Consider the following 25,194-nt stretch of genomic DNA (forward strand, 5'->3'; position numbering starts at 1 on the left):
GCAGGACATACTCACAGGCCCGATGAAGCCCAGCAGCCCCGTCCTGGTGAAAGGCCTGTCAGACACGGGCACGCCTCCTGCCGTGACCGGGACAGTCTGCACAGAGCAGAGAGGGGAACGGTTAGGCTGTGCTCCACGGACAGTTGACCAGTTGGCCAGGTGCCAGCCAGGGTGCGGCTCCCCAGATAAGGCTATCACCCAGGGATCCCCGGTGGAGTGGGCAGTCTGCACTCTGCACACTTGGGCATGTCCTGTGCTGGCTTCCCGGGCTGACCTCGACGCCCAGCAGGGCTGGGGAGCCGGTGTGCCTTGCTCGCTGCGTGCCACTGACGCTCGTGGAAACTCTCTTCAACGTAAAGGGCAGGAAAAGGTACAAACCTCAAACACACTCTTCGTGATCCCAAGTAGTCCATAGTAGGCCGTGCCAGTGGTGCTGGAGCTGATGCAGATCTCTCCAACCTCATCCGTTTTACAGAGATAAGGGGTACCGTCTACCTTCACAACACAGACGTCAGCTAGAAAGAGAAAAAGCCCTCGAAATCATACACAAGAAACACACGTAAATGGGTCACATTCACGAAGATCTATTTGTAGCTGCATTTGCAGATACGGAAACAAAACATCACACACGCAGCGTGCTCTCACGGCGAATTGGAGGACGTGCATACCACACGCTCTCTCCAGGTGTGCGTCTTTCTGTTTCCCATGTAGTATGTAACCAAAGCACGACGCATCCTGCACGCAGCCCCGGCCGACAGGACACTTGCTCTCTCGTGGACAGATTCTGTGCCCCCTCGTGTCACGGGAGATGCCGGGCGAGCCCTGTCCCGTGCCGTAGCCCCACGCAGCCCCGTAGCCTTGGTGTGGCCCCGTCCACAGCCCAGTCACCCTCCTGTGCGGTTGTCACGAAGGTGCTCCCCACGGGACGATCCTGCCTGCTGCCCGCTCTGGGCATGGGGGACCTTGCCTGTCGGGTCACTGCAGGCCACCCAGCCCTGCCACAGAGCAGGCATCCCAAACCAGCCTCCAACAGAAGCGTGAAACGCGCACCAGAATGTGCAGTGATCTGTTAAGGGAAACTCGGTCACCCAGTGAGGAATTAAGCCTGTGCTCACCTGGGCATGGCCCTTCCTTTGACTCTTGAGTACTCTCTAACACATTCTCCTCTCCTACGAGGACAAGGAAAGGGGCGCTCATTCACTTGCTTCTGTTCATTCACAAGTCAGACCACAGACTCAGCAGAGACAATGCTGGAGGGGGAGCAGGTCACAGGCAAATACTCCCACATGCTTGCATTTCTGGCAGGGACCCTGATCTAAATCACAAAAGGCCACAAACTCCTTGGGGCGAACACGCTGAAAGGTTAGGTCTTTGCTGGAAACAAGACACCATCAGCCTTCAACAAGTCAGTCAGCTTGGCAATGGTCACGACTAACAAATGCCGACCTGGGGAGCGTTGTGAACACAGACAGACACACACACACACGCATGGGGGGGCACTGTGCACGCACACACACGCACGCACACACACGTACCGGGGGGGTACTGAGCACGCGCACACACACACACCCCCATGTACACACCCCTAAAGGAGCACTGTGCACACGCACACACACATATGCTCACACCTGGGGGAGCACTGTACACAGACATACACACACGCACACACACAGACACACACGCACCGGGGGGGCACTGTGCACACACACACACGCACACACCTGGGGGAGCACTGTGCACACACACACACACGCACACACCAGGGGGAGCACTTGCACACACACACGCACACACCGGGGGGGAGCACTGTGCACACACACGCGCACACACCTGGGGGAGCACTGTGCACACACACACACGCACACACCTGGGGGAGCACTTGCACACACACACATATGCACATGCCTGGGGGAGCACTTGCACACACACGCCTGGGGGAGCACTTGCACACACACACACGCCTGGGGGAGCACTTGCACACACACACGCACACACCTGGGGGAGCACTGTGCACACACACACGCACACACCTGGGGGAGCACTTGCACACACACACACATGCACACGCCTGGGGGAGCACTGTGCACACACACACACGCACACACCTGGGGGAGCACTGTGCACACACACGCACACGCCTGGGGGAGCACTGTGCACACACACACACACACCTGGGGGAGCACTTGCACACACACACACCTGGGGGAGCATTTGCACACACACACGCACACACCTGGGGGAGCACTGTGAACACACACGCACACACCTGGGGGAGCACTGTGGAACACACACGCACACACCTGGGGGAGCACTGTGAACACACACACACACACGCACACACCTGGGGGAGCACTGTGCACACACACGCGCACACACCTGGGGGAGCACTTGCACACACACATGCATACACCTGGGGGAGCACTGTGCACACACACACGCACACACCTGGGGGAGCACTTGCGCACACACACACATGCACACACCTGGGGGAGCACTGTGCACACACACACACACACACACACCAGGGGGAGCACTTGCACACACACACGCACACACCGGGGGGGAGCACTGTGCACACACACGCGCACACACCTGGGGGAGCACTGTGCACACACACACACGCACACACCTGGGGGAGCACTTGCACACACACACATATGCACATGCCTGGGGGAGCACTTGCACACACACGCCTGGGGGAGCACTTGCACACACACACACGCCTGGGGGAGCACTTGCACACACACACGCATACACCTGGGGGAGCACTGTGCACACACACACGCACACACCTGGGGGAGCACTTGCGCACACACACACATGCACACACCTGGGGGAGCACTGTGCACACACACACGCACACAATTGGGGGAGCACTTGCACACACACACACACGCACACGCCTGGGGGAGCACTGTGCACACACACACACGCACACACCTGGGGGAGCACTGTGCACACACACGCACACGCCTGGGGGAACTGTGCACACACACACACACACCTGGGGGAGCACTTGCACACACACACACCTGGGGGAGCATTTGCACACACACACGCACACACCTGGGGGAGCACTGTGAACACACACGCACACACCTGGGGGAGCACTGTGAACACACACGCACACACCTGGGGGAGCACTGTGAACACACACACACACACGCACACACCTGGGGGAGCACTGTGCACACACACGCGCACACACCTGGGGGAGCACTTGCACACACACATGCATACACCTGGGGGAGCACTGTGCACACACACACGCACACACCTGGGGGAGCACTTGCGCACACACACACATGCACACACCTGGGGGAGCACTGTGCACACACACACGCACACAATTGGGGGAGCACTTGCACACACACACACACGCACACGCCTGGGGGAGCACTGTGCACACACACACACATGCACACACATGCACGTAGGGTGGGTCACGACAGCTGCCCATAAATCTCAGAAGGGCCCGTATGGCAAGGAGGAAGCGGAGCAGCTGGGGGTCGCCCCAGTGAGGGGCAAACGCAGAGCAGCGTGCACAGCGCATCCCCCACTCTCTCTCGACTGTCACTGGGTCTCCCGGGCCAGACTCGGGTCTCCATTTCCCTATGCAACACTCCGCAGGGGAACCGCAGGCAGGCCACCCCATCACCCTCTTCTCGTGGCACTGCCACGGGGCCGGCATTCAGGTCCAGGGCGCCCCAGGGGCAGGAAGGCGCACATAGGAATTTCTTGCAACCTTCAGAGTCATGCTCCTGACCTAACACACCCTTGCTACCCCCGGCCGGTGGCATCCGGTCATCAGGCCGTCTGCAGACCCGGCATGCTGTGAGCTGATCAACACCTGCATGTGTGCAACGTGACGCCCATGCCCGACATGTGGTCAGTGCGTCAGTTCCCAGACCCCGGAAAAGCACACAGACTGCTCAGAGGCCACCGACAGACCCTCGTCATTTTGCTCAACCCTAAATTTAGTACAGAGGCAGGCAAAACACTGAAAAAATAACATTATAAATTAAAATCCAATTTACATGGGAAAACACTGTTAGGAAGCTTTTTACTTATGTGCTTGCAGAGCACTCCCACGAAGCCCGGAGCCCTCTGGACTCCTGTTACGTCAAGCAGCTGCAGGACCGGACACACTCCAGCTCGTCCCTTACCTCCCGGCAGCACCTGGCCAACATCCTGAACGGTAAGAACGGACAACTTTTCTTCAGTATCTACTCTGATCACACCAAAACTGAGTCCGTTCATCGACAGGACAGCTTTTCTCGGTGGAGGTCCTCCCAGGTCTGGTGGCCTAGAAGACAAGGGCGGACACACTGACGAGGGGACGGCGTCCATGGGGGGGGGGATCTGTGCCCAGCCTGCCTGCAGGACAACGCTGCCCAAAGCCTCTGCTCTGCACCGCACTCCGTGAGGACACTGGCCGCACGGCTGGCCGTGGGGGACAGGCCTCCTGAAGGTGCCGCAGCATCTCACCCCACTCGGGGGCATCTGGTGGGCCTGTGGCCACAGTCTAAGTGACACTCTGTGACTTCCCCAGAGAGGTCATAACGCTGACCAAGCTTCCACCTGGCTGTGCTGGGACACTTGCCGGGAGCCCTGGGCAGCAGGACAGGCCCCGAGGAAGCCCGGAGCGGTCCCCAACGCGTCCAGTCCAGAGACCAGAGAGTGCAAGCCAGAACCGGCCAGTGGAGCCCTTCCCAAACTCCTGACGCAGAACGCCAGATGCCACCAGGCGTGGGAGGGAGGTGCCCCACGGCCAGAAATCACCACAGAGCAAAGGAGAGGAATACTTTATGGTTTGTGAAGGATAAAGATGTTCTTTCTCTTCTTAGCTGTTAAAATGTTAGGGTTATTTAATACTTGCACATACAGACTATTTGCAAATACACTAATATAACACAAGACCATAACCACGACTGATTTCCTAACAATTGGGTTAAGGGCAGAAAATTAATGCAGAGACACGCTCAACCGTGAGCACACCGCCCTCTACGCCAGGAGGGCACTCAGAGGCCGCTGCGGACAAGAGCCCTAGGGCAGGTGAGAGGTGGCCCAGGAAGGAGAAGATGGCCCGGGGAGCCACATGGGTATGTTAAGAGCAGGAAGGACGAGAGCCAGCCAGCTCTGAGGTTTCCTGACCCCACCGTCCCAGCTGAGATGGGGGAGCACAGAGAGAATGCAGCTGTGAGAGCCGCGGGGGGCTTCCTCCGGAGGGGGTGGGGGCTGAGTGCTGGGCTAGGGTGCTGCTCCAGGACAGCCTGCAGGCACAGTCCCCCGTCCCCCGTCCATGCTGCCGGGCACTGGAGACGCCAGGACCCCCTTCGGGGCAGGGAAGAGCTCCAGGCTGTGATGCTTACGAAGGAGGAAGAGAAGCCCTCAGAGGGAAAACGAGCCCAGAGATCCCAGCTCCGGGAGCCGCTACCCAAGTCCCCGCACGGATCCAGGCTGGCGTGAGACACGCAGCCAGCACAGGGCGAGGGGCCCCGGGCTGCGCCCTCAGCACGCGCACATGCCCGGGAAACTGCACAGAGTGGAGCACTGCTTCGTGAGTTCTCGTGCTTGGAGACCGACCACACTTGGCAGCATCGGTAGCAGGTGTGGGAGGAAGACGGAGCAAGCGAGCGACCACCTCACCTGCGGATGGCGACCGTCAGCGCCTCGGGAGAACTGGCGCAAGGACAGATGACCTCAGGCCTCAGCCCTCTGGACTGGAAGACGTTGAGGAACGCATCGCAGGAGGAAATGGACCCTGCGTGAGACAGAGGGAGACGCGGGGTAACCGGAGGGCTGACGGGGACGGGCCTGACCCGACACACGGGCACACGAGCTCCAGGCCGTCATGACATCGGGACACTTGTGGGGAGGGGTGGGGCTGCCTCCACGGAAAACACGACGCGTCTTGAACCCCCAGCAGGTGAGAGCTGGACGTTTCTCAAGGAAGGCCTCTGTCTCGGCCCCGTGTTGCCTCTGAGCGCTAACGCACCGCCAGCCCTGCCCTCGCCCCGTCTCCTCACAGGTCTGCTGCGTGAGCAGCATTTATGGGGCGAACTCCCTCATCACGAGGCCCAGGTGCACGAGAGCCCCTGCTGCTGGAAGCGCCTCGGGGCTGTGGGGTCGGCCAAGGGGCAGGGGCAGCCTTCGCGCCATCCCCGGGCTGTCCCTGCTGCTCCCCTACTGGCCCCGGCCAGTCTGAGGTGCCACGGATACGGAAGCTCAGATCCCAGGCAGGAGGGTGCGGCCTGCTCGGGGCTGCCCCATCAGGACCCCGGGCTGTACCACAACCTCAGGGACTCTGCCGTAGCGAGGCTCACGGAAAAGGAGGGGTGCTGCGTCCCGCTCTTGCTGGGCACTGGCAGAGAGCAGAGGACACACGAGACAACCCGGTGGTTCAGCGCCACAGGGAACTGGAGGGCATGCAGAGCGGCAGGACCTGAGGTCTGTGTGGGACTGGGTCTGGGGAGGGCCTCCCAGTGGGAAAGGTTAGCAGCTAAGAGGGTGGAGCCCGGTGCCAGGGGAGGAGCTGCTGATAGCTGGCAGAGTGAAGGACCTGCGGGGACGTGATGCAAGGACCGGGCACGTGACTGGGTTCAGGCACCCAGCCCTGGGTGTCTTGGAGGCAGGATGGAGGGACCCTCCAGGGCCCAGGTAGGGTTGGACGTGCTAGACGGCAGGGTGCCCTCCTGAGCCGTGGGGGACCCAGGGGTGCAGGGCCGTCAGGGCCCTCCTCGCAGGGGACTAGATGAAAGGCCAGCCTCTGGTCCAGGGTGCGTCAGTGCAAACACAGCGGCACACAGCTGTTAAGCCAACACGAAAGCGACCCGGTCGAGGGTTTTGTGCTGCACAGAAAGCCCCACGGAGCCTCCCCAGGGAACGCCCTGTGGCAGGCCTCAGATAGCCGCCCACAAGCAGCCACGCTCAGACCCTGCGCAGAGCCCAGGGCGCACAGCGGCATTCCAGGGGAAATCCCGGCAGGAGGTCAAGCCGCATCGCTGGGGCCACAGGGGCAAGGACACTGGGACAGGCCCCCAGTCCATAACCACATTCTGGTCATCTCTTAATGTATCTTCTGTCTGCAGTGTTAAAATTGCTTTTACATTCAGTGCCTTCAAGAACGTGCACGAGACAGGCCAGTGAGTCCCCGTCGCAGCAGCACCCCGACCCCGCAGCGCTCTTTCTTAGCGTGTTGCGCTCGCACCTCTTCCCTCCCGAGTCAGGCCTGCGGGGGGAGGCCACAGCCACGGCCTCACGCGGCTGGGCTTACTCACAGGGGTTAGCGCCGTCGGCCACAATCAGCATGCGCAGTGAGCTGAGGCTGACGTCCCTCTGACCTCGCTGAGCTAGGAGAGACCAGTGCATGTCGCGGGACTTCACCAGCGCGGCCCGGGCTGTAGAGGGGGAGCACAGAAGTGCCCTGTGTCACGGGAAAGCGGCACCCCGGCACCTCACAGACACACCCGAGTCAACACGGGTCCCCAGGAAGAGTGAGTGTGAGGACAGACCCGAGGCCCAGCCTCAGAGGTTCACCAAGGTGCCCTCCAGCCCTGCTGGAACAGAGCCTGAGGGACGAGGAAGCCCTGCGTGACCGAGGCAGGGGGCAGGCAGGGCAAGGCCTCTGGGCAGCCCCATGGCCCTCTGTCTACACTCCTCCCTTAGAATCAACAGCTCCACCACGGGCAGCTTCAAAAGCCCCAACTTCAGATTAAAACCATCTCCACTATTAAGAACTGGGAGTATTGATGTGACTGTAAAGAAAATTTCAAGAGAATAAAATTAGTAGCCTATGGTGTTTGCCGCAGAGAACTGTCACGGGGCCGCCCCCCACAAGGGCCGCCCAGGCCGTGCGCACAGGCCAAGCAGCGTCCACGACCGGTCACGGAGCACGCGGGCCGTCAGGGCTCCTCTGCTCCTCCCTGCAGCTCTGCATGTCGGCTTGACTACCTTCTTCATCACCAAGGGTTAAATCAAAGTGACTTCTCGAATGCGGGTGAACCAGATGATGGCGTTACTTCCCGTTACCTTTGTACGAACACACTTTCTGGATCCAGGACAGAGGGTTCGCCTTCATCAGCGCGTACGGGATGCTGACGACGTGCATCCTGTTCATGACGCTCTGTGGAAGAGACGGGGTGCTCAAGGGGCAGGCCTTGCGCAGCTGCACGCAGCAGAGGGCCACACCGTGCCAGAGAGGGCAGAGACAACGTCAACGCCCTTCTCATGATGACACGTCAGTTCAGACAAGGGTTAATTACGTCACCTACAAATAGGGTTTGGTGTCATCTATCGATACGAAGCGTTAGGGCCCCTCCACCCCAACAAGTAGGTCATTTAGTGTACGACACTCACTGTTAACACTCCATGCCACAGACCAGCATCCCTTTTGAAATCCAGCACATTCGTTAATGTCTCAGCTGAAAGTGGACAAAGATGGTTAAACCACTTGCGACCCTCTTCACAAGTCATGTGCATTTTTAAAGAAACTCTGAGATGAATACATCATTGATTGACATGAAGAGCTCTAGGAAACATACACAGCATTTCCAAATACCATGCACCAATTAATCAATCATCTTGGTTATCTACTCAAATTACCAGAACAACTCAGAAGAAGGTCATACAATTTTGGATTAAAACAGAGCTATGCTGGCACGCCTGGGTGGCTCTGTCGGTGAAGCGTCTGCCTTCGTTTCAGGTCATGATCCCGGGTCCTGGGATCGAGCCCCGCATCGGGCTCCCTGCTTAGCGGGGAGCCTGCTTCTCCGTCTGCCTCTCCCTCTACTCCTCCCCCTGTTTGTGCTCTCTCTCTCTCCCTCTCTCAAATAAATAAAAATCCTTAAACATCTTGAAAAAAAAAAACCAAACCCACAGAGCTGTGCTGATCATTAATCTGAAAACGGAAGGAACAGCGTGTACTTGAGCGGCCCCTCGAGGCTCTCCCCCCGCAGTGAGGTGTGGGGTGAGGACTTGTCAGGGTACACCCAGACTCCCCCATCCTCACACGAGGCCACCACCTCGCATCTTTGGGACACGTCACGTGCTGCTCACGCAGCTTCCCTCACAAAGCTGTTCTCTCTGTTCTCCTCCAGTAAGGGTGGCGACCTGGGTCCAGGCCCCCCACCAAAGCCACAGCAACCCCGAGGTGCACCCCACAGGAGACACCAATGGTGAACACAAGTCGGCTGTGCCAGGAAACGCGACTGCTTTCTGAGTAAGAGTTCTGCACACGCGCCCCCTTTGTTAGCTAAAACACCCAAATGATAGGCGATACATACACGTCCAGAACAAGAAAACCCTACGACCTAACAGAACCAATCCTCAAAAAATTATTCAGGCCCTTGAATATATCTAAAATCATTCTCCAAATCTCCACTGAAGTCTTCAGCGACTGACTTTCATTTTACTTTATTTTTTTATTTATTTCCTCTCACTTTTAAACACCCGTATTTTAGTTCCTTAAACTATCATTTGATTTACTTCCTAGTTCTATCCAATTCCGGTATTATTGTAGTAGGGAAACTACCATGTATCCATTTTTACAGTTTTGTAAAACAATAGTTCTCTAAGCTAAATATCTGATCTTTCACAGTGAGTGGGGGGAGTGCTACCCGCGTCACCAACAGAGAATCTATGACTTTCAAGATTCCGTTTGTATGTCTGCATGCAGGACAGTTTAAGCCAAAACCACAGTCATAGAAAACAGTTAATACAAAAGTGGGTCCATTAAGACGGTTTTCCATTTTTTTAAGTACAAAATGCACTGCCCCTCAGCTATGCCACAGACGGAACCAGCCCACCGGGCCTAAGGGGTGGCACACAAATTTCATGCTCTGTAAAATCAACATACACACTCATGTACGGAAAGCAGTGGGGCTGCCTGGGAGCACAGCGCCCTGAGCACTCCGGCCCCTGGCCCCACCTGGGCGAAAGGGCTGACCGACACTCAGCCACAGTCCCCAGGGGCTGCACGCCCTTACCTTCTGAGTAGCCGCAAGCCTGGGTCAGAGCCCGGCACTGGGCCAGCAGGGATGCGTGGGACACCGTGACCCCAACTGTGCTGCCTTCTTTGCTGGTTTTATACTGAAAGATTTCAAGAAAAAAAAATCCATTATGTGATGCTTCCGGAGGTCACGGCAGATGGAACGGGAGGCCAAACGGAGGCTGTCAGAATTTACAAAGAAGCGGTCAGTCGTCCATCCTTCACTAAGTGTCCCGACACACAGCAACACACGTTACACCGTGACTCTTGGGGTGATACCGCAGAGGAAACTGGGGCACCCCTGGGGTAAGGGCCTGGGCACAGCAGTGCTGCGGGCTCCCCCACGATGGCCAACATCCCCAGGGCAGCCAGCGAGGGACAATCCAGTAGGAGTGAAACCACACCTGTGTGAGCTCCCCTACGACCCTTCTGTCTCCGGGGTGAAGTTCAAACAGGAGGGTAAGTTTAAGCCTGTAATCTAAAATAAATGGCAGCTTACACTCTTATGAGAAACAAGAGCTGAGTCTGTGGGGGCTGCTTCAACGTGCTCTGAGTTAGACAAGGCCATTACCTCGATGTAGGCGGTCCCAGTCCCTGCATCCTGGGCCTGCGGGTGCCAGTCTCTGGGGGGCTTGGTCAGATGCTTCCCATCGATCACCAGCCAGGACAGCGGGGGCCAGCCTGCGAGGGTGGACAGGGCACCAGCCCAGAGGAGTGATCAGCGGGCCTCAGGGCTGAGCACCCATCACACAGCCACCGGCTACTGCGAACCTGGGAAACACAAGCCTCCGTCCCGTTCACTTTGTATTAATTTGTACTTAATTCAGTAGGTGCCTCTGACCAGTGACCACCAAAACGAACAGCATAGGTACAGACTCTGAATCGGAGAGGGAGCCAGACGCACAGGCCTCTGGCAAGGACCTCACTCCTGCTGGAGACACCCCCCTGCCCTTGGGGGCCTACCTTTGAAAGTCGCCACCTCTCCAGTCTGTGCCTTGGGCAGGCCTTTCTGACAAGCGTCCGTGGTCAGGGCCAGGGCGACGCCACAGCTGCCCAGCAGAAAGCCGACCTGCTGGCTGCCAGCGTCCTGCAGAAAACACAGCCAGGCGCTCACGGGGCCGCCACAGAGGGCCCTGCACCGCTCCCGCCCACTCCCAGAAAGCGGAGTCCTTCATCTTCGTTTGCCCTCGTAAGTTTCTACAACTGAATCCTATATGGGTACAGACTGTATGTTCATGAAAATAAAATGTAATCATTTTTAAATTTAAAAGATATATTTTCGCAATGAGATAGAAAGTTCCGGATAATGGGCTAATTTCTCAGTGTTTTCTTGCAAATGACATTTAGCAGCATTTTAATAAACTCCAAAAATAATAGCATAGAAATCGGCACTTGAGTCACGTTTAAAATTTGCAGATTAATCTGGGGGGGCAAACTTTAACACAATTACTTATTTCCCACAGAAATGCACATTTCCTTCCAGTCAACGCTTCTTTTGTACATGTCCCTTAGTAACGTTTTGTCACTTTCTTCCTGCAAGTCTGACAAATCTCTCGCTTTTTCTGAAGTATCTCTGTATTCAAATATGTGTTTATCATCTATTACCCTTTGGGATTTGCTGGCTTTATTTCAAACTTCATTTTTGGGATTCTGGAGTCTTTCTTGCTGACGATGCTTACTTTAACTACGTGAACACTGATAGGGTAGAAAACACTAATTTTCTAAAATACATGTCTTGCCTACTCCTAAAATAATTTTTTTCAATAATCAGATTACTGACATTTATACTGGAAACGTAACAGCTACCCAGAACATCAGCAAGTCCCCCACATTAATCATTTGTCAGTAACACTGACTGCTGACTGCTATCATGTAAGCAGACAGAAAAGCAAGCAAATTCCCATCTTGCGTACTCAGAACTGTCACTGAGAAGGGGCTACAATACGTCACGGCGCAATCTACTCATGCCCAAGAAATGAAAATTATTTCCATACGTGTGGTTTTGAGAGACAGTTTAACAAAATCTCATCAAATCATAAATTCTATCCATCAGAGGAAAAAACGCGCACTATTTGTTCTGAAAAGTTCACAGGGATGGCGTAAGAGCTCCGTCTACAGCTTCTAAAGTCCCACTCACAACAAGACACACACGACAGCGGAACCGTGGCCGTCTCCGCATCTCACACTCTCTCAAGTCCCAGCCTGCCTGCATTCCTCTCTTCACTCCGAACAGCGCCTGGCTGCCAGGAAGACGACATGAGACACGGAGAATCTGTGCGTCAGGTTCCAAAGAGAACTTCACGGGACCGGCCCCACGGCCCCGACCGCGTTAGCTACCTTTCTTGTTAACGGCACCTCTATGGGGACAGGAACCAGGTCTGCCAGGAGACACCCGTAAAATGCCACCATGAACATCACAGGGTCACTGTTCGGAAACACCAGGGCCACCTACAACGGTACAAAGGAAAACCATGAGATCCACTCACAAATGACGCAGTCATCTCAACGTTTAGAACCCCTGCTGATTAGATGGAATTTGGACATTTTAGATCATCTTACAGCTTTTCAAATTTAGTTCGGAAAATGTAATTTGGGAGCTAATTCTTGGTCCTTGAATTTCCTCAGCCATGTAACTTTTCATAAATAGTTTTCAGGTCGAGGTCTTTATTCTACGAGCAACAAAATGATTTAGAACGTTTGTGCCTAGAGGCAGTGCGACAAGTGTGGTGTGGGATGGAGACATGGCTCCGAGCACTCTGCCTGTCTGGGCAGCTGCAACTGAGGCTCCCTAGAGGGACACACCGCCCACATCCGTCAGCCCAGGTGAAAAACACCCACAGCAACAGGAAGAGTGGGCACGGAACCACGTTACACCCAAAATATCTTCCCGAAGATAAAACCCTAACACCAAAGTTTTAGCTGAAGAGATCTTCACTCAAGACTCCAATGTCCTGATGGGAAGCGGGGGGAGGGCTCCAGACCCCTCAGCTGAGACCCCTACCACTGCTCCTTTCGCGGAGCCCCCTGGTACACCACCTAGTCCCCATGCGGCCACTGTTGAAGTTACATGCTCTATTTTATTCATCTTACACTTTTATTTTTATCAAAAACATTTTAAAAACACAGGATTTAAGATGACAAAAGTACTAATGAAAAACAATACCCCAAGCCCCACCCCTCCTCACTCCCCAAGGCAACCTCTTTAAAAATATCTTACATCTTCCTTTTGCTATTTGCTCTCATATTTTTAAATATTATGCTTACACTGCTATATTCTATTTTTTGAAAATGTCTCAGTATTGATTTTATTTCCTTTTATTGTAGATGAACTCCCAACGCTCTTCGTTCCTGCCTTTCTCTTCCCCCATCCTTGCAGCTGTCATTTCTTACAACATCGGGTAAAATTAAAAGCTTTTTATGGAACGAGATTTTTATAAGCCCCAAATATTGTAGTAAGTGTGCTTGAAACCACAAGTGATTAAGCCAGGATCACAGATGTTAACACCAGGCCCTGAGAACACAAAACGATGGCTGAATAAACACTTGGTAAGACACAACTTAAGCTACACCTGTATTCTCTCCTTGAGGTCTGGAAATCCAGTTTCTAACAAGTTAATTTGTTGAGAAAGGCAACGCTCTCCTTTAAAGTTGATACTAATAGTGACCCACAGCTTTGAGACTAGATGCTTGGTATAGAAACATTTCTAGAGAATTTGTTATAAAGAGTTGTGCTTGTTCACTTTCATAAACTCTATTTACCACAGGACAATGGATTTGCCACCCACATCTGATAAGTAGCTCATTCCCTGTGATCCTGTCTGTGACGGCCCCATAATTAACCTAACTCATGGACTCTCTCATGAGTCAGAGGGTATCTGGAAGTCTCTGCCTCTGCAGCAATCTTCTTCAAGAAAAATAAATTGGTGATTCTTAGAGTCGTTTTAAAGCACAACATAAATCAGGGACTCTTGCAGGTTCATCTAAAGCACAACGTATCGGGTCCCACTCTCGGGCTGTTCTTGTTTTTACAGACGAGTCACCACCAATGGTAACGGCTACCACATCCACCTGCTTTGCTGTCCATGCATCCGCCGGCCAATCTGCTCTAACATGCTCCTCCAGATGTGTCCAATACCCTTCGAGACTATTTTCTAAGTAACCAACCGTCAGGTTGTCCTAAGTCTTACCAGGTGCCCAGCAGCCTACCCCGGCCTGGGGCCTCTGTCGTCTTAGGCTGCGCTGCAGCTCGCTCCCGGCCCCCTGGAAGCTCGGAGGCTTGTTTCTGCACCCTGGTCCTGCTCAGTCAGCAGTGAGGAGCTTTGCTGCCGGCCCTCTCACTCTCGAGCTCCAGGATGTTGACGGGCATTACTACCACCATTCAAAATTCTCTACTCTCTGTGCCCTTTCCTGTCTGGAACTCCTACCAGCCGGACGCCAGACCTTCTTGACCAAGACTTGGTTTTGCACTATCTGCCCTTCCCGGTTTCCATCTCTCAGCCTTCCCCACTAGCATCTTTGCCTTGATTAATGGAGCAATATCTTCACCTTAGTTCTCCAGGGATATTAACACTAATTTTTAAAAAATTTCTTTTCTGTATGTGACTTTCTTCCATGTTTGTTTCCTCCTCCCACCCCCAAACTTCCCCTTTTCTTGGTTTTCTTTTCTTTGCCTGTCAGTTGTTTTCTTTCACGTTCTTCAGTTGTCCTTGGTGACTGGTTCTTTTTAAAGAGTGGACACTCAAAGAGTTCTGAAACTTACAGTTTTGCTGTGGGGTGATTTGACCACAACAGTCCCTCTCACTAGGGGTCTCACTGTGGATTGTCCTGCCTTCCATCCTGGACGTTCTGGTCCACCTGTGCTCCTCACGTCTGGTTCAGTTTGCCCAGAGCCGTGCTCACCAACAGAATGTCCTACGATGACGGAGATGTTCTATCTCCAAGCTACCGAATGTGGTAGCTATTAGCCACACGTGGGTCACGAGCCCTTGAAATGTGGCTCGGGTGACTGAGGAACTAAGTTTTTTATTTTATTTAATTGTGGTTAATTTAAGCGGCCCCATGTGGCCACTGCACAGTACAAGGAACAAATACGTCCCCAGCCCCCTTCACGTTCTACCTCAGCAGTGAGGTAAGAGGGGGCTGCCTGACCACAGGGGTGAGAGGAAGACATGAATTTCCAAGTAAGGTCAACGTTTTCTCATGAAACTTAAGCTTTGGGGACCTAATTTTTATTAATATTAATATTTTTACTAAAATCAATAGATATGAAGTCAAAGAGTCAGTGGTTGAGCAACGAAGAATGAAAAGAACCATCATCGTACGTATATCATCGTAAATTTTGTCCATATTTAATACTTTTCTTTGCTGACTTTAAATCCTTTGTATTAATGCTGTAAGTCTAACCAACTGACGGAATACTGATTTCAATGAGACATAGTCTTAGCATTTGTTTCTGTTCACTCCAGTAAGTTGTAATCTAGTTACTTACTCTGTCTCCAGGTTTAAGTAGTGGTTCATTCTTACTAGTCAGTTTATTAAGTAGAGTATAAGCTAGTTTTAAACTCCGACTCCAAAGTTTGCCTAAAATAAAATAAAAATACTAAGCAATGTAAAATTTAAGAAACTAATAATTAACATTTTAATGCAGCAATCACAATACCCCATAATGCACCATCACTCTATTACTGGAAATTCAGGTAGTTTCCAACTGGTAACTGTTTTGCACAATGCTGTAATGAACATCATAGCTTTCTCTTAAACATAACTTATACATTTATTTTTCTTAATACAAAAATAGAACAGGAATTTATTATAGAAAATTTAGAACATAGAAAAGCTAACAGAAAAAAGTCAGCATTCTTTTGTTATGTATGTACACACACACGCAAGCATACATACATGTATGTGCAATTTTCAAGGAACTCTGCTTTTTTCAGTCACCATTGCATTTTGAATGCATTTTCACGTCATTAAATATCTCTTAGTTACATCCCTTATTATGAGTGGCATAGAATTCATTTAACCTTTATAATTCATGAGCTGGGTCCTACCGCCATCTCCAGTCTTCACTCAAGAGAAGACCGTCCAGCAGACGTCAGTCACCTGTCCAGAGCAGCTGGCCCTCCAGGACGCGGCCCTGAGCCCTAGCAGGTTCCGCCCAGCACACATCCCCTCCGGCATGCAGTCTCGTGTACAGAGCCCAGCCGTGAATGCTCAACAAAAGAGAGCATCACCGAGGAAGACAGAAGATGAAACAAAGGGAAGGGAAGGAAGACGAAAGGCCTCTGGGGAGGTAGACTGAGGCAGGGGTGACAATGGTGTAGGACGACAGAAAAACTGGAGTCCATCCCCAACACCCAAAGCAGCCTCCACATCCACCCTTCGCAGCACCGAAGACGTGACAGAAGAGTCATGATTCAGCCTCTTTCAAACCCCTGGGGAAGAACCACAGGCAGCTGGAGCAGCCATGCCCCGAGTAGGTGCTCAGACTTCACGGTAAATAAAACTAAACTTGGGTACAACATTATGAAATAAATGAACTGTGAGACCTGAGAAACCAGTGAGAAAAAAAATATTCAACTCAAAACACTGTTGCCTTTGTCTACATACAAAGGTCAATTCAAGATGTTGATAACTGTAATACATCCAGATTTTCAAACTGAATCCAGCTATATACAAAAAGAATAACGCATCATGACCAAGTCAGTTTATGTAAAGAATGGAAACAGTTCTGGGGCACCTCAGTGGCTCAGTCGGTTGAGCATCTGACTCTTGGTTTGGGCTCAGATCATGATCTCGGGGTGGTGAGACCGAGCCCTGCCTAGGGCTCCCCACTCAGCATGGAGACTGCTTGAAGATTCTCTCCCTCTGCCTCTGCCCCTCCCCCACTCTCACGCACTCACTCCCTCTCTCTAAAATAAACAAGTAAATCTTAAAAAAAAAAGAATGCAAAAAGTTTTAACAGAAAATCAACATAATTTGCCACATTAACAAAGGTGAAAAAAGGTAAAACAATTTAACAATCGTTCAGGATTTTAAATGATTTAAATCCACAATGAAAGGAAATTTCCTTAAAGTGATAAAGTCCACCTTTAAAAGTCCTATAGGAAATGTCATAATTAATGGTCAGATATTGAAAGCTTTCCCGGGGGAAGTAGAAAGAAGCGGAGAACATCTGCCTTTCTACTGAAAGTCTTAGCCAATGCAGTAAGGGGGAGGGGTGGAGAGAGAAGGCAAACAGTTGGAAACAAAACTGTCATTATTTGCAGATGATGTGACTGTGTACATTATGAATCTCTTATAACTGAAATTGGCAAGGATGCCAGACATAACAGTACACAAAGACTATTTGATTTCTATATACCAGCAATAAACATTATGCAAAAATTTTTAATGATAATATTCACAATAAGATTAAAACAGACATGCCAAATACCTAAGAATAAGTGTTATGCAGTCTCACAACAAAAACTTATAAAACATCACTGAGATAAAGCGAGGATTCAAATGAACGGAGGGTCATACTATGTCATGCACTGGAAGACTCAATAATGCAGAAGTGTCCATTTAAAAACTGCTCAGAGTATCTGTGCACTGGACAACTGGACCCTAAAACGGACCCTGAGACACCAAGATACACAGTGCAAGGACAGCTGAGACCGTCTTGAAGAACGAGGCAAGAGGGGGAGACTTCCCCCATAGATGTCAAGACTTACTACAGAGCCAGAGTAATTCAGGAAGTCGGTCCTGGCGTAAGGGTAGTATATAACTCAATGGGATAAAACAAAGAACCGCAACAGCCCCACCATGTGTGGACAATTCCATCTATGACACAGGCGCCCTGGAGAAGGGTAGCATCCCTGTGGGAACGAGAATGGGACAGATGGCTCTCCCTCCTGAAAAACGGACCCTGGGACCTATCCCCATACCGTACGCAACACTCATTCCCAGTGGATTTGGTAGATCTGAATGTGAATGGCAAAACAGCAGAGCTACTACAAGACAACAGAAAAGCTTCATGATTTTGGCGTATGGAGAGTCCTTAAGGAGAACTCTGGAAGCATTCTCCATGAATGAAAAGGTGAGGTTTGGGCGGAGCTTCTGCTCACTAAGCTACTGGTCAGGAGTAGAAGGTGAAGGCTCCCAGTGGGGGATCCTTGCAGCACATGTCACTGACAAGTACCGGTATCCAGAACACACCAAAAATCCCCACAAATAACCTTACATAAAAAATGTGCAAAAGATTCAATAGTATGTAACAAAAGAGAAAACCCAAATGATTAACAAACAACAACAAAAAAAACCAGGAAAAGATGTCAATCTACTTTGTCATCGGGAAAATGCAAATTAACACCAAAATGAAATATGACTACCATATTCTCACCCAAGTAGCTACAGGAAGCCTGACGATGGGAAACAGGTGGGGCTGACACACGGCTCAACTAAGTGCAAACTGGGAACGTTTGGCATTATCTGATCAATGTGAAAATATGCATAATCCCAGACCCAACACTTCCACTCCAAAGTACATATCCTACAAAAATGCATGCTTATGTACCAGGTGGGACACTCCAGAATGTTCCTAGCAGCATTGTTTGTAAGAGCCTTCTGATCAACAGCAGACTAGCAGTAGTTAAGTTTTTGGGGGGTCAAAACATACTTGGGTTTTCAACCGTGCAGGCATTAGCACCCCTAATCCCTGCATTGTTCAAGGAACAACCAAATATATAGAAAAGAATACAAAATATAAAAAAGAACATTAAGGCTATACAGGATTCAAAAAAACGTATAAACGTAATCAAAGTCCCAGAAGGACGAGAGAGAGACCCGAATTCAACAGGCGGGGTCTGTGAGCAGACCCCACTCCTCACAGCAGGCAGTGAGCTCCTTACTGAGGAATTATAGACCGAGCTCTAATGAACACAGATGCAAAGATCCTAAAGAAAATACTGGCTAAATCAAATTCAGACATTTGTTAAAAAGATATCATGGCGAAGTTGGATTAATTCTAGGGATGCAAGGGCTGCTTAACATCTGAATTCATTAAATTAAGTGGGGAGGAGAGAGAAAGATATGATCATCTTGACAAAGCAGAAAAGTGTTTTATAAAATTCACTGCCATCCATGATAAAAAAAAAAAAACTTCCTAGAAAACTAGGAATAGAAGGGAACTTCCTTAATCTGACAAAGAATTCTACCACAAAACAAGCAAAAAAACTACAGCAGACACCATCCTTCGTGACCCAAAGCTTTCCACCAAAGGTGGAGAAGGAAGCAAGAATGCCACTACCCACCACTGTGCTGACAGTTCTAGCTCCTCGGTGAGGCAAGAAAAAGATAGAAGGCGTAAGTATCGGGAAGGCCAAAATAACACTGTCTTTGTTCACAGATGACATGATTTTGAACTAAGATATCCAAAAGATATATGGACAAACTCCTAATTAATAAACAGAAAAATAAGAGGGAAGTTAATTTAATGAGATTATTAGATACAAAATCACCATTTAGGGGTGACTGGGAAGCTCAGTTGGTTGAGCTTGTGCCTTTGGCTCAGGTCACGGTCCCAGGGTTCTGGGATCGAGTCCTGCATCAGGCTCCTTGCGGGGCGTCTGCTTCTCCCTCTGCCCTTCCCCCTGCTTGTGCTCTCTATCAAATAAATAAACAAAATCTCTTCAAAAATGACCGTTTAAAAAATCAATTGCACTTCTATATACAAGCAACAAATGATCAGAAAAAAGTTTTTAATCATTCCATTACAACAGGAATCAATCTAATGAAAGACACTCAAGAGTTCTGTACTTTAAAGTATAAAACATTAACGAAAGAAATTAAAGGGGGCCTTGAAATAAGGGGAAATATTTCACAGTCCTGAACTGGAAGATTCCGTAATTGTCATGGGATCAATTCTCTTCAGATTGAACTACAGAAGCAATGCAGTGCCAATCAATATGCCAGCAGGAATCCTCCTGGAAATTGACAAACTGATTGTAAAGACGGCTGAGAAATGCAAAGAGCCACGAAAGGTCAAGAAAACAGTAAGGAACAATCACAGAGCTGTAGGGCGTCTACACCAGACACCAGGACTCCTAACGCTGTAGCAGTTCAGGGAGCACGGACAGACAACAGACAGACAAAAGAGCACGAGGGCAGCCACAGACCCACACACGCCCTTTCACCTGACCGGCCAGGGAGGACTGCCTTTTCAGTAGATGGGACTAGGTCAGTGAGACATTCGCAAGCAAGAAAATGATTCCAACATCACACCACACAAACTAAACTGAAGATAGATCATGACACCTAAATATGAAAAGTAAAGGAAGGTTTTAGATGAAAAGTAGGAAAATATCTTTGTGACCTTACGCTTGGCAAACAGGACAAAAAAGCACTAAAATAAAGGGAAAAAATAAATAAATAGATAGATAAATTCGACTAATTAAGGGGCGCCTGGGTGGTGCAGTCGTTAAGCGTCTGCCTTCGGCTCAGGGCGTGATCCCGGAGTTATGGGATCGAGCCCCACGTCAGGCTCCTCCACTATGAGCCTGCTTCTTCCTCTCCCACTCCCCCTGTTTGTGTTCCCTCTCTCACTGGCTGTCTCTATCTCTGTCAAATAAATAAATAATATCTTTAAAAAAAAAATTCGACTAATTAAGACTTCTCATTTATCTAAAGCCACAAATAAAAGTGTTAAAAGACAGTCCACAGAGTGGAAGAAGACATTTGCAAAAGAAATCGGACAAAAGACATGTATCTGAAACATACAGAGAAGAAAACATTAGCAACCAAATAGAAAAACGAGTCAAAGATTTGGATAGTACATAAGAGAGGATATTCAAACATCCAATAAATACACAAAAAGTATCATTAGGCACCAGAGAAATGCAAATAAATTACCACCATAACTAGACACCACAACACACCTCCAGGAAAGGCTAAAATGAAATAAACAGACAATATCAAGTGTTGGCAAGGGCGTGGAACAACTGTAAGTCCGCACACGCAGTCTGGACACGAGTAACAGTGCGTCCTAATGCCAAACACAGGGCTTGTACGTGTGCATTTATGCCCAGCACAGACTCACCTAAGAATGTTCATAACAGCACCATACACAATAGCCCCAGTGCAAACGTCCATCTACTGTAGGGTATGCAAATAATTTTTGGCGTGTTCATACAATCAAGTCACATCCATCAATGAGCTTCACACAACAGCATGGCTGAGTCTCCTGAACAATGCTGCACAAAAGAATGCAGACACACAACGCCTTTCGCATAATTCCATTTACATAAAACTTGGAGACAGGGAAAGCCAGAAGTGTTGACAGGCCTCAGGCCAGTCCAGCCGTAAGTGTGAGGATGTATGTACTGGAAGGGACACAAGGGGCCTGGGCACCTGGAAAGGCTCGGGAGCTGAACGCTAGTCAGAGGAGTATATTCTCTCCGTGAAAACGCATCAAGCCAGATGCTTATGATCTGTGTTACATAAAAATATAATACGGAACCAAAAGATGCCAAACACAAAAAAATACATACTGTATGATTCCATTTATACAAAGTTCAGAATGAGACAAAACTAAATTCCATTGTTCAGAGATGCATATTTAGATGTGAACCTCGACACCAGAGCAGGGGCTGGTCGCCATCAGTCAGTGAGGCGTCCCCTCTGCTGGGAGGAAGGGGCAGTGGTCCAGGAGGGGCACCTGGAGTGAGGCAATGTTCTGTTGTTCTGACAGTTGTGTTGGTTTCTCGGGAATTGTCCTAGCATGTTCGTGAAGCTCTCTATGTCTATGCTGTACAACATGTAACATTTTACAGCTAAACCAGAGCCCGACTGCTTTCGACACTTGCCATAGGTGAGGGTGTAGATGGCCTTCCCAGCCGTGTCCAAGGCGGTCAGACAGGGGGCTTTGGGCTGCGTCGTACCCCACCGTTGCAAGGCGGCCAGCAGGGACGGGGGCCAGGGAACCCCCACAGCCAGAGGTTCCCCTTTCAGCACCACCATCTGGCTTCCCTCAGGCTTTGGCTGATTTGGGTCTGGTTGCTGCACTGTAAGAAAAATTGAAATTTAAAAATCAGCATTCCATAGTACCATGCACGCATTCTGTTTTTAAGCATTCTCTTAAAAAATACCAACTGTAAGAAGATTACAATAACTTGTTTAGATTTCCTTATCATTAGAATAGTCACAGACCAACGGACCAAACGACAGATGGAGATACGTCATGGATAGTGCCGGACACTGTCACCGCGACCCCATGGGACAGTCCCCGGCACGGTTGCAGCACGGTTGAGGCTTCCGTGGGGTGATGGCCGATGACGACACCTGAGGGGCAGGCACTAGTCCCACTTATAAAGGATGAAAGTGAGTAGAATCACCTCTCAATTTCGGCACTCAAAACAACCATCACCATGTTGAAAGAAAAAAATAGAGTAAAATCGATTACATCTCCAACGGCTACATAACCAGCATCTGCCCAAGTGTAGAAAGACTGCCGAAGACAGTTTCCACCACTGGACTCTGAAAGGCGTTATCGCATTATAAAGGAGAAAACAATGCCCTAAAAGTTGTGTCAGCCTCAGTGAGGAGGAGACGCCTGGCCGTGGTCAGTGGGGTAGCAACACTGCACAGGAGAGGCACGAGAGGGCAGGGGGTGAGCCGGCCACGCGCCCCTGCGGCTCGAACACAATTACATGCCCGTACCTCATACTAGGCTTTATTTCTGTTCCTTTCCTATAGATTTATACTTCTTTCTGCTTCTTGGTAATTTTCTCCTAAAAATAGATTATATTCTTTTTTCCTAAATGTATATCTCACTCGTAAATGAGAGACTAAATTTCTGAAAAAGGGCCAAAACCATGCTAAAAATATACTTTAAAACCATGGGAAGACAAGTATTTCAGATTTAAAGTTCAAATAAAAATTGAAATAATGGGGTGCCTGTCTTGGCTCAGTTGGTGGAGCGCGTGACTCTCAGTCTCAGCATGCTGAGTTCAAGCCCCACGATGGGCATGGAGCCTACTTAAAAAAAAAAATTGAAATAACAGTAAATAAAATGAAACCTTAGGAGTATTCTTGTAAAGTACTAAGCACTGGACCAGAGGCACAGAGAAATGTTAAGTCCCTTAACCATGAGCGAAGCGTTTTCTCCCGGTTCACGTGACGTGACACATGGTGACCCCAGGGCTGGGAACAGATGGAGGGTCACTCGGTGGTGTCGTAACGTCACCGGTGGTGTGACCACACACGACACACATTTGCCCACAACCCTGCACAGGACAGCCACCCTGTTCACACAGACACGAGAGCCCACCCAAGATCTCTCACCTTCCAACAGTTCCTCAAAATCATCCACAAAGAATTCCTTCAGCGGAGGGCGCTTCGGCCGTTTCAGGGTGTTGAGAAGCTGCTGGATCTTGGAGGACACTCTGCTGTTCACAGGAACACCTGCCACGGGAAGAGGAGCGCTGAGCCCAGAGCTTGCCAACCCTCTGGAGACAGGACGTGAAGACGGGATTCAGCGACCAACAAGGCAAACATGCTGGAACTCATAAATCCCACCGCGCACTGGCCCCATCGTGCAGTCGTTTTGGAATTCATCAATTCATTCAACAAATATTCACTGAAGGTCTTCCGGGAACTTGAACTTTTTTTAAGCTAGTGATCTTCAAAGTGGTCCAGAGACCCTTTCAGGGGGTTCATGGGGGCCCATGGGGGTGTCACTGCCCTTCCCTCCCTCCTCACAGAGCATGGTGGGTCTTCCAGAGGCCCCACGGTGCGTGAGTCACAACGCACTGAATGGGGACGAGGCGCGGGGCCCAGGTGTTTCCATGAGGCCAGCCGTGAGGGAGACTGGCAACGTGGAAAGCAAGCCCAGTCTTCTGGCCAAATCTTTGTTGCAGAAACTTTTTCATAAATATGTGCTACTTACGTGAAGATGTGATGAATTTCTTATTGCTATTTTTAAATGGATAGTAAATATTTTTTAAATCTTTCGTTTTAACTTCTAACATAGTCGATATCACGAGATTTAAGCCACATGCACTAAAAGTTCTTTGGTGTCCTCAGAACTACCCAGAAACTGTTCTGGGAGATGCAGAGTCAGCAGAATGGCAGCTCGCCATCTGCTGGGTGAGAACAAGCAGGAACACGTCCAACGCCACGGAGCCAGAGCGGTGGCCAGGCTGCGGCTGCTCTCGTCAGTGCGGGGAGGAGAGCCACGGGCGCCCGTGGCAGTACTGCCGGGGAGCACAGGGGAGCAGGGCCCGAGCCTCACACACAGCCCACAGGCCAAGTGCAAGCGTGGCGGCCGGCGCCCCATGTCCTTCCACAGCACGCCCGTCCTCCAGGGTGCAGCCAGTCACGTTCCCAAACCAAGCACCGTACTGGGTCATCACCTGTCTGGTCTCCACGGGTCTGGAACATTCTTCGTCCTTTATGACATTGACATTTTGAAAGAACACAGTTCTTTTTCCCCATGAAGTGGAACATACCTCATTTTGAGTTTGCTTGAGGTTTTCTCATGATTCCATGCGGGTGCTGCTCTCCCGGCCGAAGTGCTAGCCAACACCACGTCCAGACAGACGCGACACCCACCCACCCAGCCTCACGGACACAGGTCCTCCTCACCCCAAATGCTGCCCCACTTCTACACGATACTGTCACTCTTTTCTTCTGCAACTAATGTGCAGTGTGAGGAGACACTTCAAGACCACACAAGTACCCGACCCTAGCGGAACCTTCTCCCTGCTTTTAACAGCCACTGGATCATTCTCGTCAGAAGCAGCTTTTACTGCAACGGCTGCAAAATTATTCCCAACATTAGCGCCCCATTTAAATTTACCTGTTGACATTCTGTTATCTATCAATCATCAGGAATGACTCAGTAACTGATCAATTATTAGAAAGCATTATGGATCGGGGGCACCTGGGTGGCGCAGTTGCTTAAGCATCTGACTCTTGGTTTCAGTGCAGGTCATGATCTCAGGGTCATGAGATCGAGCCCCAGGTTGAGCCCCATGCTCAGCAGGGAGTCTGCTTGAGCGTCTCTCCCTCTGCTCCTCCTGCCGTCTCTGTCACTCCTCTCTCTCAAATTAATACAGAAATCTTATTTTAAAAAGGCATTATTGTTCTTAACTATTTTGATGCACAAATTGTCCCACATTTAGCCAGTGGGATCCCATGCAAGTTGATCGGTGATGTGCCTCCATCAT

The 25,194-nt window shown here is 50.4% G+C and overlaps 1 protein-coding gene across 1 annotated transcript in view; it reads right to left on the reverse strand.

Annotated features, from left to right (window-relative positions):
- Positions 1 to 25,194, reverse strand: part of DIP2A (disco interacting protein 2 homolog A) — an 87,721-nt gene that overhangs the window by 14,016 nt on the left and 48,511 nt on the right. The window contains 14 exon segments of the mRNA XM_034654093.1: positions 16 to 96; positions 379 to 515; positions 4,167 to 4,306; positions 5,650 to 5,764; positions 7,281 to 7,400; positions 8,032 to 8,125; positions 8,359 to 8,423; positions 9,987 to 10,089; positions 10,560 to 10,669; positions 10,952 to 11,075; positions 12,326 to 12,436; positions 15,477 to 15,568; positions 21,832 to 22,029; positions 23,309 to 23,428. Of these exon segments, the coding sequence (XP_034509984.1) occupies positions 16 to 96; positions 379 to 515; positions 4,167 to 4,306; positions 5,650 to 5,764; positions 7,281 to 7,400; positions 8,032 to 8,125; positions 8,359 to 8,423; positions 9,987 to 10,089; positions 10,560 to 10,669; positions 10,952 to 11,075; positions 12,326 to 12,436; positions 15,477 to 15,568; positions 21,832 to 22,029; positions 23,309 to 23,428 (1,610 nt within the window).

Source organism: Ailuropoda melanoleuca, chromosome 1, assembly GCF_002007445.2.
Source record: "Ailuropoda melanoleuca isolate Jingjing chromosome 1, ASM200744v2, whole genome shotgun sequence".
Taxonomy (NCBI): domain Eukaryota; kingdom Metazoa; phylum Chordata; class Mammalia; order Carnivora; family Ursidae; genus Ailuropoda; species Ailuropoda melanoleuca.